The 12,146-nt window shown below is 48.9% G+C and overlaps 2 protein-coding genes across 2 annotated transcripts; one reads left to right on the forward strand and one right to left on the reverse strand.

Moving 5' to 3' along the window:
• Positions 1–670: 670 nt before the first annotated feature.
• Positions 671–3,730, reverse strand: ARF5 (ADP ribosylation factor 5). Its single transcript, XM_003789766.2, has 6 exons — positions 3,508–3,730; positions 2,908–2,988; positions 2,476–2,585; positions 1,937–2,008; positions 1,276–1,401; positions 671–1,152 (listed from the first exon to the last, which is right to left on the reverse strand). Exons 1-6 carry the CDS (start codon positions 3,572–3,574, stop codon positions 1,066–1,068), a joined length of 543 nt encoding a protein of 180 aa, XP_003789814.1. The 5' UTR covers positions 3,575–3,730; the 3' UTR covers positions 671–1,065.
• Positions 3,731–6,873: 3,143 nt separating this feature from the next.
• GCC1 (GRIP and coiled-coil domain containing 1) lies at positions 6,874–11,824 on the forward strand. The gene is made up of 2 exons (XM_003789765.2): positions 6,874–8,285; positions 9,139–11,824. The coding sequence occupies exons 1-2, from the start codon at positions 7,254–7,256 to the stop codon at positions 10,432–10,434; spliced, it is 2,328 nt and encodes a 775-aa protein (XP_003789813.1). The 5' UTR covers positions 6,874–7,253; the 3' UTR covers positions 10,435–11,824.
• Positions 11,825–12,146: the final 322 nt, after the last annotated feature.

Consider the following 12,146-nt stretch of genomic DNA (forward strand, 5'->3'; position numbering starts at 1 on the left):
AAACTGACAACATGAAAAACCAGAGAAAGTTAAAATAATAATGGTGATGATAGATTTTGTTTAAACCTTGCTGGGATCCAAAAGCAAATGGGTAGAGTCAACCACACTTGGAGAATAGGTCACCCTCTGAATCTTACACACACTTTCCTAGTCCCCCAGATGGGATCTTCCTGGGTAGAATCCCAGCAGTGCACAGTGAGGAACTGCAACCCCTAGGCTCCATCAGTGTTTTCTAAAATAAGGCTAATAGTCTACTAGTACCAGCATCATCTGGGAAATTTTAAAGACGCATGCTATTGGGCCTCATACGAACCCTGATGAAAAAGTCAGTTTTCTAAAGTGTACCTCAGGACCTATATTTTAAACACACATTCCCTCTCCCTCAAATTTTAATGTGCAAAGCAATCATTAAGAACTACTGCTCTAAGTAGCTAGGACAATGATGAGGAGTGGAACTATGTGGTTTATGGATCCATGCTTCAGCAGAGGTTCCTTGGAGTCGGGGAAGGAATGGTATTTCCAGTGTAAGAATATGCAGGGAGACACGAGTGAGATGAGGGTATGTGTGTTGGGGAGTGCGTGACCTTGTAGCTTTAGTTTGAACCTCTCCCACATTATCTCTGCACCCAACAACCCAGTCTCCCACTTCTAGGCTACAGACAATACCATATACAAACCACAGCAAATTTATTACTCAATATCCAGTGCCACATCATAGCACCACTCGGAGCCCTCACCTTCCCCCCTCACCTGGCCCAAAGGGTTTACCCAAAACCGAAAAAATTAAAGTAAACTCAGATCCCTGCTCCTCCTCTGGAAGAAGGGGCCTTGGCCAGGAAACCTCTTCCACAGGTCCCAGCAGGCAGGAGAGTGGACCCCTCTGTGGCCAGAAAAGAGGCTCCAGGCTCCAACAGAGAGAACATGCAGGCAGGAGCAGGGGCAGAGGCCACTGTCTGTGGGAGTGAAGAGTGGGAGGGAAGGGCACTGCCTGAGGAGTCCGGGAATCTGGTCATCCCGGGGATGCACGCGGGAGCTTCTGGGCAGCAGGGGCCTGCCCCTGGCTGGTTAGCGCTTTGACAGCTCATGGGACAGCCAGTCCAGCCCATCATATAAGCCTGTGCCTTGGGTAGCACAGGTAGCCTGGACGTACCACTGTGGGAAAGAAGGAAAGAAAGAGGTCAGCAGAGAAGGAAAGGGGATGTTTTGCCATCCCTGCCCCAGCCTGTGGCTCCCCTGGAAAGGCAGGATCCACTGTGATGTGAGCAGGACCCTTACCGTGCGGCTGCGCAAGTGCTGTAGCCCCAGCTTGTCGGTCAGCTCACTCACAGGCATGGCATTAGGCATGTCCTGCTTGTTAGCAAACACCAGCAGCACTGCATCCCGTAGCTCATCCTCTTGTAACTGAAAGGGGAGAGGAAAGGGTGGGACCCTGTGGTTCCATTTTCCAGCAAGGTCCCCAGGCTCCCCTTACTCTGCTGTGTTGGGGAGGGGGTCCCCTTTCCTGTCTTCTAGCTTCTTTGTGGGATAAAAATACAGTATCATTTACTGCTGCACACAAGACAGAGTTATCAGTGAGCTTGAGGTCACCTAAGCCTTAAGTCTAGAAAAGGCCTTTTTCTAATCTGAGTACTTGCCTAAAGAAAAATGACAAAATTTCCAAATGGACAAACCAAGAATGTAAGATGACATTTTTCTTTAACACATAATTTCCTCTCCCCACCAGCTTCTCAGATTCAGATGTAAAGGCACGAGAATTTATAGGAAAAGTCAGTCCTATCCAAAATAAGGCAAGATATACAATGTCTTTGCGCCCATAAAGATAAATTTACATTCCTGGCCTTTGATGCCTGTGGAGGATTCCCTGACTTCCATACCACCACAGAGATCTCTCTGTACCCAGGCCAAGGGCTCAGTTCCCAGGACTTTGGGTACTCACCATCTTCTGGAGTTCATCGGCAGATTCTTGGACCCGCTCCCGGTCATTACTGTCCACCACAAAGATGAGGCCCTGGGCAGGAAGGAAGTATCATTCCCACCTGGGACATACCCACTTCTGGCCCTCCCTCTCTTCTTCCCATCTTTAATTGTGCTAACTTTTCTTATCTAGTAAATTTCTACTAAGGCTCTGCAGAAGTCCTAGCCCAAACTAGAGATGCGACTGCAAGAATACAGCCTCTATTCTCAAGGAGAAAATAATCAATTTAAAGATGTGCAAGGGAATAGGAGGGAGGTATGTGATGAGAGCTAAATCAGGCAGCATGGCCCTAGATCCCTGCTTCTCAGGGGAAGTTCTAGGTGGCTAAGTCTATGAAGACTAAGCTGAGTTTTGCGAGATGAGTAAGGGCTGGCCAACTAAGGGAAGCATAAGCAGGAAGGGGTTTTTCCTGGCTTCAGAGGGCAGCCCAGGCCAGTATCTCAGTCCTCCCAGTTCTAACACCTCTTCCCCTGGAATTCGTGGTCCCCCACACACTCCACCTGAGTGTTCTGGAAGTAGTGCCGCCACAGAGGCCGAATCTTGTCCTGGCCTCCCACATCCCACACTGTGAAACAGATGTTCTTATATTCCACTGTTTCTACATTGAAGCCTGCAGATAATTGGGAGAAAAATATGAGGAAAAGTCCAGAAAAGAAGGAACTCACTAAAACTACTAGGATCTTAGCAGGGACACAAAACCAGAAAGCATTGATCAAGGCCAGGAGAACAGAGTCCCAGAAGAACAGCAGTCAACAGACAGGGCGGGGCTGGGGGACATCCACCCTGCAGGCACATAGAGATACCTTGACCCACTTCTCAAGTGGCCATATCTGATGTCAGGGTCAGAGCCAGATAAGAGGCAGAACCGGGAGCAAACCCAGTGAAGGCCCGCCACAGCGTTCCCACTCCTCCCTTCCTCCCCCTGGGCTCACCTATGGTTGGGATGGTGGTGACAATCTCCCCCAACTTGAGTTTGTACAGGATTGTGGTCTTGCCAGCCGCATCTAAACCAACTGCAACAGAGAGGGGCATAGGGATGGAGAGGGGAGCAAGGGAGCCCCCTAGGGACCAGAGAAAGGGAGAAGCCAGGACAGCTGATGGTGACAGGGGCGGAGAGCCCGAGCGTCTCCAGGTGTGCGCTCTTATCTACCTCCGGGCCTTGAGGGCAGTCTGGGTGGCTTGCGCCAACTCCTGCCCAAAGTGGGCAAGGGACTGGAGAGGACTGGGAGGTAAGGGGCAGGAGACGAAGGCCGCGCTCCTTTTAAAAGTCGTCTCCAAGGGCGGAATCCTCCCTTCTTGCCAGCCGGGTTGGGGCGGAGGGAGCTTCACCCCACCCAGGCCCACAGCACCGGGTCTCAGGCCCCACTGGCAGCGCTGCAGACCCGCCGAGAACAGAGGCCCAGGGAGTAAGGAGGTGGGTGATTCTGGGTCAGAGACCCAGGTGAGCCGGGCTGGAGGGACGCGGGGGCGGGAGGGCTGAGCCGGGGCCGGGGCCGGCGCCCGGTCCGGGCCGCGCGCTTGGTATGCCTCACCCATGAGAATCCGCATCTGCTTCTTTCCGAAGATCCGCGAAAAGAGCGCGGACACGGTGAGGCCCATGGCCCGGCCCGGGGGAGGGGTGCGGACACGGACGCGGGGTTCGGGCTGGGACCGGCCGGCCGCGGGGGGATGGGGCGCAGCAGCAGCAGAAGGTGTAGGCTCCGCCGCCGCCTCCGCGCGTCCCGGCCCGCCCGACGTCACCGTGGGCCCGCCCCCGCAGGCCCCGCCCCCAGCCCGGAGCCGGGAGCCACTGAAGCCCTGCGATCCTCTGCAATCTGGCCGGGTCCCGCGCGGCCCTAGGGAGAGAACGCGACTGGGCTAAGCTTATGGCCGCTGCACCGGTAGTCCAAACCCGCATCGCTGCACAGCGGCCCCCGCCCCCAGTGGCCGGACTCTGGAGTCTGGTTTGTTGGGTCCAGCCCGCTCCGACTGGCACCACCGACTGTGTACACTTGCGTGCAGGGTTCTTAATCTTTCCTTTTGGCTTCTATGGAGGGCATTTACCTTAGTGGTGGGTGGTCGTGCGAGCGTGCCGAAAGTAGGGGAAGAAGATACCCGAGAAGTCTCTGCTAGCTTTCTTGGTTCCTTAAAACCCTTAATTCGATGATCTTTAATCAGCAGCGCCAGTGGAAGATTCCCAGCCTTGGGCAGAATGGTCACACACCAACTCCTGGACTACTGGAGAACTCCACTTTCCCCTGATCGCCACGCGGGCACCGTCTTTCAATCCAGGCTCAGTCTGCCTTTCTGAAGTTCTTTCACTTTGCTAAAGATTTGCAGACCTATATTATTATGCACACCTATTCTGGATTTTGTGAAGATCTTGCCTCCCTAGAGCCCAAGAGCCTGACATGTAATTCTCCCCCTCATTTTAGCATCTGAGGGTAATAGTAAAATAGAAATTACATTTTTTCTATGGCTGGAACTAGCTCAATGCCAAGCATTTAACAAATTTGCTTAACAGGTGCCTATTGGGTTATACTGGACTAATAAGTTGCTCAGTGGAGTAAGGGCTGGCATTGTGCCCTTTCTGGATTCCTAGTCGGCTTCTAAGAATTGCCAGTGGGCTGGAGGTGAAGCTGAACCAAGAATCAGAAAACTTTTACTTCATTCATTCACTGTTCCAACAAATATTTTACTGACCATAAATAAATAGGACAGCATTACTTCAGGCCTTACTCCATATCTTAGTTCTGCCATTTATTGAGGATTTGGCTTCAGTGGTACAACTCTTCCATTATTTTCTCAGATGTAAAAGAAGACATATTTGTTCTAACTCAAGGAATTATGGTGAATATTAAGATGATGAAATAATGTAAATGAATGTTATACATAGCGTAGCTGGACATCATATGAGGCACTAAGAAACTGGGTCTGAACAGAACTCTAGGGCCTGCCCTATTCTACCTGCAAAGAACAGAATTTGGGAAACCGGTGTGAGTGAGGGCATGAATTTCCTTTTCTCTTTAGTTATAGATTTGCATTCCTAAGAAGGCTTTTACAAAGTTGAAGAGTATGGTACATCCTAGAGTCCCAATATAATAACTAGAGATAAAGTCAAGTCAGTTTTATATTTAGCTCTTTTATCAGCATCTTTCTCTCCATCTCTGTTGTCACTACTTTATTTCACTGCTTTCTCTTCCCCTTGACTGAAAGAGCCTCCTTTCAGGTCTGCCCTTTGGTATCTCTACCCTATCATATAAGTCTTCACAATGCTTCACTTTTCAGATTAAAATCCTTTTAGGCCTATATCACCTAAGATAAAACCTAAATGGTAGAATTTGGATTTCCACTGATTGTGCCAGCCTCACTGTTGTCACCTGTTTTGCATACACTAAGCTACTGCCTTGAGATTATTCTTTTTTTTTTTTTTTTGAAACGGAGCCTCAAGCTGTTGCCCTGGGTAGAGTGCCATGGCATCACAGCTCACAGCAACCTCCAACTCCTGGGCTCAAGCGATTCTCTTGCTTCAGCCTCCCAAGTAGCTGGGACTACAGGTGTCCAGCACAATGCCTGGCTATTTTGGGATGTTGTCATAGTTGTTTGGCAGGCCTGGGGTGGATTTGAACCCGCCAGCTCTGGTGTATGTGGCTGGTGCCTTAGCCACTTGAGCTACAGGCGCCGAGCCGAGAGATTATATCTCTTGGGTGAGTCAGACTTTTTGATACTCCAGAAGTCCTTGCAATCTTTTCCAGATGCCTGGAATGGTGGTTTCCCTCATCTCTGGTTAGATGGGTGATCATTATTCATTCTTCAAAATTCAAAAGTATTTTTCCTGAGAGCCTACCTTCTTTTAACTTTCATACCACTTTGGATATACCCATACATACTAGTATGATAGCAGGACTTGTTTGCATGCCTGGTTCCTTACTGGACTGTGAGCTTCTTGAAGGCAAGGCCATGTCTCTTTACTGTGTTATGACCAGGTACAGCACTTGTATGTTCAGAATCAGATTAATTTGGATAGAATTCCTAATCTTACTAGCTGTGTGACTTTGTGCATGTTTACTTAGCCTTTCTATGCCTCAGATGCCTACATCTGTAAAATAGCTAAGGATACCCCCTGAGCACAATTATTGTAAAGACTAAATAGCAATACTCTTGTGAAGCTCCGGGCATATAGTCAGCACTCAGGATAGATTTCATGGCTGTAGGGTGCTGTCTATAAATACGTAGGTTGCCAAAAAGTTGTATACACATTTTAAGAAAAGAAAAAAAACTATTAAAATTCTAACACTCAAGTCACATTTAACTCTGCAATTACAAGAGATACAGATACAATATACAAGATAACAAAAGGGCATCATATACAGGGTATCCATAAAGTTCATATGCATCTAAAATAGTATACTGTATATTGCGTATTACAGTTTTAATAGTTTTTTTCTTTCTTAAAATGTGCATACATTTTTTTGCCACCTCCGGGTATTTACTGTATCAACTCGGCAGAACAAAGGGTCGGAACTATTTTACTATATGCCTACTAGCTACCAAGGACTGTGCTTGAAAGGGCTGCAGTTTTCGTGGTCTAAATAGGAGTCTTAATTGTTGCCCTTTAGGGGCATAGCCTCGAGCCCCAAATTATTGGATGCTTCTAAGTGAGAACGCAGTGCGACGTCGCCCTCTGATCACAGTCCAAGGTTAAGTTGTGACGCGCTCACTCCTGCGTCTTGAACTTAACTTGCTCCGCTCTTCCCCTGGCCGGTCCTCTTCGGTTTGGCACCCACTAGGTATTATACAGGCCGCCTCCCACCTACAGACGAAGCGGCCCCCACACACCTTGGTACCACTGGGGGTGGAGCCTGCGGCGTCGCGCTTACGTCACTTCCAGCGAACCCGGAAGCGCCGTTGTCGCTGGGGGGCCGTAGTTAGGAAATCTTGATGGAGCTGCGCTGAGCGTAAACCCTTGGCGGACTGTGGGCCCAGGGACCTGGCCCTGGCTGCCGTGGCCCGGACGAGCTGAGAGTGCGGATTGGCTTTGGGTTTTAAAGGGAGAACCCTGGCAGCGTTGCCCGCCTCTCGGGTAGGACCCGATCCAGCCTTCCGGGCCTGGGACCCAGCGGACGCTTTTGCGGCTGTCCCACCGACCTGCTTTTGGTCGCAGACAGCTGGGTGGAGCGGATGTGCGGGCTGCAGCTGGACAGCCCTCTCCCTGTCTCTTTAAGCCCCTACCCGCGTCTTCTAGTCCCTTCCTCGGGCTTCCGGAACGCTGACGTGAAGCATTTCGCTCAGAACTGCCATGGAGAAGTTTGGGATGAATTTCGGGGGCGGCCCGAGCAAAAAGGACCTGCTGGAGACCATAGAGACGCAAAAGAAACAGCTCCTCCAGTACCAGGCACGGCTCAAGGATGTGGTCCGCGCCTATAAAAGCCTCCTGAAGGAGAAAGAGGCATTAGAAGCCAGCATCAAGGTGCTGTCGGTGTCCCACGAGGCAGATGTGGGCCTCACAGGTGTCCAGCCTCCAGGCCTCCCCTTTCCTGACTCTGTAGATGACCGGTGCTCCACTCACAGCGAGGATAGCACTGGCACTGCCACCAGCTTGGATACTGCAGCCAGTCTCACCAGCACCAAGGGTGAGTTTGGGATAGAGGATGACAGAGCTGCCCGTGGACTACCACTTCCAAAGTCTGAAGAGGCCAGTGGGTCAGAGAGTGGTGTTAGCAGTAGCAGTGGGGATGGGCCATTTGCAGGTGGGGAGGTGGACAAAAGACTGCACCAGCTGAAGACTCAGTTGGCTACTTTGACCAGCTCTTTGGCTACAGTCACCCAGGAGAAGTCCCGCATGGAGGCTTCTTACCTGGCTGACAAGAAGAAAATGAAACAGGACTTAGAGGATGCCAATAAAAAGGCAGAGGAGGAGAGGAGCCGTCTGGAGGGAGAATTGAAGGGGCTGCAGGAGCAGATAGCAGAAACCAAAGCCCGACTTATCACACAGCAGCATGATAGGGCCCAAGAGCAGAGTGACCATGCCTTAATGCTTCGTGAGCTCCAGAAATTGCTGCAGGAGGAGAGGACCCAGCGCCAGGACTTGGAGCTTCGGCTAGAAGAGACGCGAGAAGCCCTGGCAGGGCGGGCATATGCAGCTGAACAGATGGAAGCATTTGAATTGCAGACCAAGCAGCTGACCCGTGAAGTAGAGGAGCTGAAAGGTGAGCTGCAGGCTGTTCAAGATGAGAAGAATCAGCCAGACCCTCGGCTGCAAGAACTTCAGGAAGAGGCTGCCCACCTTAAGAGCCATTTCCAGGCTCAGTTGCAGCAGGAAATGAGAAAGGTAATTATCCTCATCTCCTTCAAATATTAGTTACTTACCTACAATGAGAAATATAGTTTTTATTTTTCTCTTTTGACAGAACTAAGTGGCTGCACTGTCATTTTTGATGCTGCCTGGAAAGTTCCACTAGTGAGTCCTTGGAGATCCTGTTCTATATAGTGTTGATGATATGCACAGGGTGTGCCTCCACCAGGATATGGAGTTTCAGAATGTAGGTTGAGTTGGAGCCAGACAGCTCTGAGCTCTTGGGCATTGGCATCTTACCAGCTGTGCTCTATGAAGCAATATAGTGGCAGTTGTACAGTGAAAGGTGGTGTGTATGCCTATAGGTATGTACCTGTAAGTAAGGTGGCTGAAGGCAAATCATCTTCTCTCAGGAAAAATAACCTCTTATAATTGCTTTTAGTCAAGATTTGCTTATTTTGGAAAAGTGCTATTTTAATATGCCTCTTTTCTACATGGAGAGGGAGCGCCAACTCAGTTTTGAACTTCCAGGAATATAGAACAAGGAAAGGAATGTCGTATGATTTCTTAATAGGATTTGGGGAAGCACATGATAACCGAGAGAAGAGAGTACACTTTATATATGAGTTAGCGGGAAAGTGAAAGTTCTAAAGCAAAACAACAGGTGCTCAGTATTGTTTGGTATAATATATGACTTGGAGCAGAACCCAAGCAGGTTATAAGAGATTTTGTTAATACCTGAATCAACAGAAAAAAAAACCTAGTTCCTATTCCTGCTAGGCCATCCCAAACCTGTGACCCTTTTGCTCCCTTTCTTGCCTTCTCACAGTTTGGTATAAGGCTTTGTGGCTTTTCTGGATGTATTTTTGTCTGTTCCCTTGTTTTGCAGACAGCCCTTGCAGAGGATCAACTCCGTCAGCAATCTCAGGTGGAAGAGCAGAGGGTAGCAGCCCTGGAGAATCAAATATCTGAAGTGTCTGAGCTGCTGGGCACCTACGAGAAAGCCAAGCAGAAGGACCAGCTGACCATCCAGAAGCTGAAAGAACGTGTTCTGCAGCTGGACCTGGAGAATAAGACATTGGCTCTAGCAGCCTCCAGCCGTTCCTCTCTAGATAGCCATGGAGAGGAGTCCAGTCTGGATGTCAATGTCCTGAAGGATAAGATGGAAAAGCTGAAGAGGCTGTTGCAGGTTGCAGCCAGGAAAAGCCAGGTGACCTTGGATGTGGAGAAGCTCTGTGATCTGGAGATAATGCCCAGCTCAGAGGCTGCCGATGGGGAGAAGGCTACTGCACTCTACTACCAACAGGAGCTGAAACAGCTGAAGGAAGAGTTTGAGAGGTATAAGATGAGGGCCCAGGTTATTCTCAAGAGCAAGAATACCAAAGATGGTAACTTGGCAAAAGAGCTGGAGGCAGCCCAGGAACAGCTTGCCGAGTTGAAAGAGAAGTACATCTCTTTGCGGCTGTCCTGCGAAGAACTTGAACACCAGCACCAGCAGGAGGCTGAGAACTGGAAGCAGGAGCTGGCCCAGCTGCAGCAGCTCCACCGGCAGGAGCTGGAGCGAAGTCAGCTGGACTTCAGGGACCGCACACTGAAGCTGGAGGAAGAGCTGCACAAGCAGCGGGACCGTGCCCTGGCTGTCCTTGCTGAGAAGGACTTGGAGCTGGAGCAACTGCGTTCTATGGCCTTGTCCTCTGGGCTGCCAGGACGCAGAAGCCCTGTGGGTGGCGGGGTTCCTGGGGACCCAGCTGATACATCTTCCCCAGATAGCTTGACCCAAGCACTACATCTTGCTGCAGCCAGTGAGCCCACTTTCTTCCTATATGCTGAGCAGTTGGCCCGCAAGGAGGTGGAGATCACATCGCTGAAGAAGCAGAAGCACAGGCTGGAAGTGGAGTTGCACCAGCTGCAGGACCGACTGCTGGAGGAGGGGGAGCGGCACCGTGAGGAGGTTGGAGCCCTGCAGAGCCACATTGAAAAGAATATCAGGGATCAGAGCAGGGAGGGAGCCAACCTGGAGTACCTCAAAAACATCATCTACCGCTTCCTGACCTTACCTGACTCTCTGGGCCGCCAGCAGACTCTCACAGCCATACTGACTATCTTACACTTCAGTCCAGAGGAGAAACAAGTGATAATGCGGCTGCCAACCAGTGGTAGTTGGTGGCTGTCTGGCAAGAGATGATGCCATTTTCATTAACTCTTGAAATTTCTGTGCCTCTTTTATGTGGGAAGGGGGCAGGCTCTGATTTTTACTGCCTATTCTGTTGGATTATCATTTATTTCTTCATTGTGTGGAATTGGGAGGAGTCTTCACTGTGGGATGGGATGTTCTGCCAAATGCCATTAATGCTGCTTTAGCTTTCGGCTCTTAAAGATACTGAAAGTGTTGGGATGGCATCTTGGGATGGAGTGTATGTGAGAGGAAGAGGGGAGAGAGGTTGGGACTTAGAGGTGGAAAAGCTGAGGATGTAGTAAGAATCTTTTAAAATATTTTTTTGTTTTAATATTATGCTCTTAGCACTTTTAAGCTAGGAGTAAACGTGACTCCAAAGGGAGTTTGGACTATTTCAGAACACGCACAAGAGTGGCTAATTTCTCCATCTCATCACAATCAGAGGTTGGCCCATTGCTGCCCCAATTCTCTGGGGACAAAGCCAGGCTGAAAAGGGACCAGGAAGTTTGAAATAGTGACAAATTATTTACTAGTACAAAGGGCCAAGGAATAGTGAGTTCATTCTGGAACCAGGAAGCTTGGTCTAGTTAGGACCTGGGGACGATCTATGCTGTCTAGACTAAACATACCACTTGTGACCTTCCTAGAGAGGGCTCTGAGCACCACTTTGATCTTAGGGATTTCCTGGGTGATCGGCTTTTGGCCCAGATAGGGTTAAAATAGGCCTCTTGCTTTTCCCTGCCTTAACTTGTCTGCGTAAGATTGGCTTGAGATTGTGAGTGAATGACTGCTGTCTTTTCTTCAAAGTTGAAATTTCATTAAGAAATAAGATCCAAGGTTCTTACAGAGAGGAGTTTGAACAGTAAGCTCTGATCCTGCCTGGATATAAGGAACTAGTGCAGAGATTTGCTCCCAGCTACTTCTGCCTTTGTAGTGACAGGGAAGAGGAGGACGATTCCAAAATTTTGTTCTTACGGTGAAGTGGTGGAGGTTCAGCTGAAGCTGGGCTGGGTGCCTTTCTGCCCTCTGGTTCTTGGCATAAGCAGTTAACTCTGCTCTTTAAGGAAAGGCAACATATTATTCAGGCAGTCTGGAGGAGGTTGTCAAAAAACTTAGGTTCAAACAGTATCAGTCAGTGTCTCTGTTCTTTCTCCCATCTGCTCTTACTGTTCATACAGGTTTTTGGACAAGAAAGGAAAATGCTTGGCTACTAACTGGATTAATGTATATCTTTCTGTTATTTTATCATAGTGGTCTGTTTTAGAGGGTTTGAAGTACACCCAAATTTGATTAAATGTTCTGAATGAGAGGGTAGGTACCTGGAATATTTACAGTGAGCAAGCTTAAATGGAACAGAAGACGGGTTCAAATGATGATATATAAACTATGAAACATCAGATTTGACTTGTGTGTTTCCTTATTGGTGTCTGTATCTAGACAAAAATAGAGTGAATACAAATGAGTGAAAAAGATGGAGATAGTATTTCTATATATTAATCTATGAGCTTAAATCCATCAGTGTTGTAACAACATCAGAAATACATCAGAGTTTTAACTACTCAGTACAACCCAAGTTTCTTAGCCTGGAATTGTGTAGGTATGTGCTTGTGTGTGGGCAGCTACACTGGAAAAAGTTTTTTCATGGGGTTAGTGGGTGGGCTTGAAACTTCCATAACTACTGTTTCAAACTCCAGAAGTAATCTATTTACTTATCCTTAAAA

The sequence above is a fragment of the Otolemur garnettii genome, unplaced genomic scaffold (genome assembly GCF_000181295.1).
Source record: "Otolemur garnettii isolate 467f Iridium unplaced genomic scaffold, OtoGar3 scaffold00037, whole genome shotgun sequence".
NCBI classification, from domain to species: Eukaryota; Metazoa; Chordata; class Mammalia; order Primates; family Galagidae; genus Otolemur; species Otolemur garnettii.

Bases quoted from the DNA above. Each gene is read 5' to 3' on its own strand.
- ARF5 (XM_003789766.2), bottom strand. From the start codon at position 3,574: ATGGGCCTCACCGTGTCCGCGCTCTTTTCGCGGATCTTCGGAAAGAAG. The intron at 2,586-2,907 runs GTGAGCCCAGGG...AATTATCTGCAG, and splicing joins CACCACCATCCCAACCATAG to GCTTCAATGTAGAAACAGTG. The intron at 2,009-2,475 runs GTGGAGTGTGTG...CTTCCTGCCCAG, and splicing joins ACTACTTCCAGAACACTCAG to GGCCTCATCTTTGTGGTGGA.
- GCC1 (XM_003789765.2), top strand. From the start codon at position 7,254: ATGGAGAAGTTTGGGATGAATTTCGGGGGCGGCCCGAGCAAAAAGGAC. The intron at 8,286-9,138 runs GTAATTATCCTC...CTTGTTTTGCAG, and splicing joins TGCAGCAGGAAATGAGAAAG to ACAGCCCTTGCAGAGGATCA.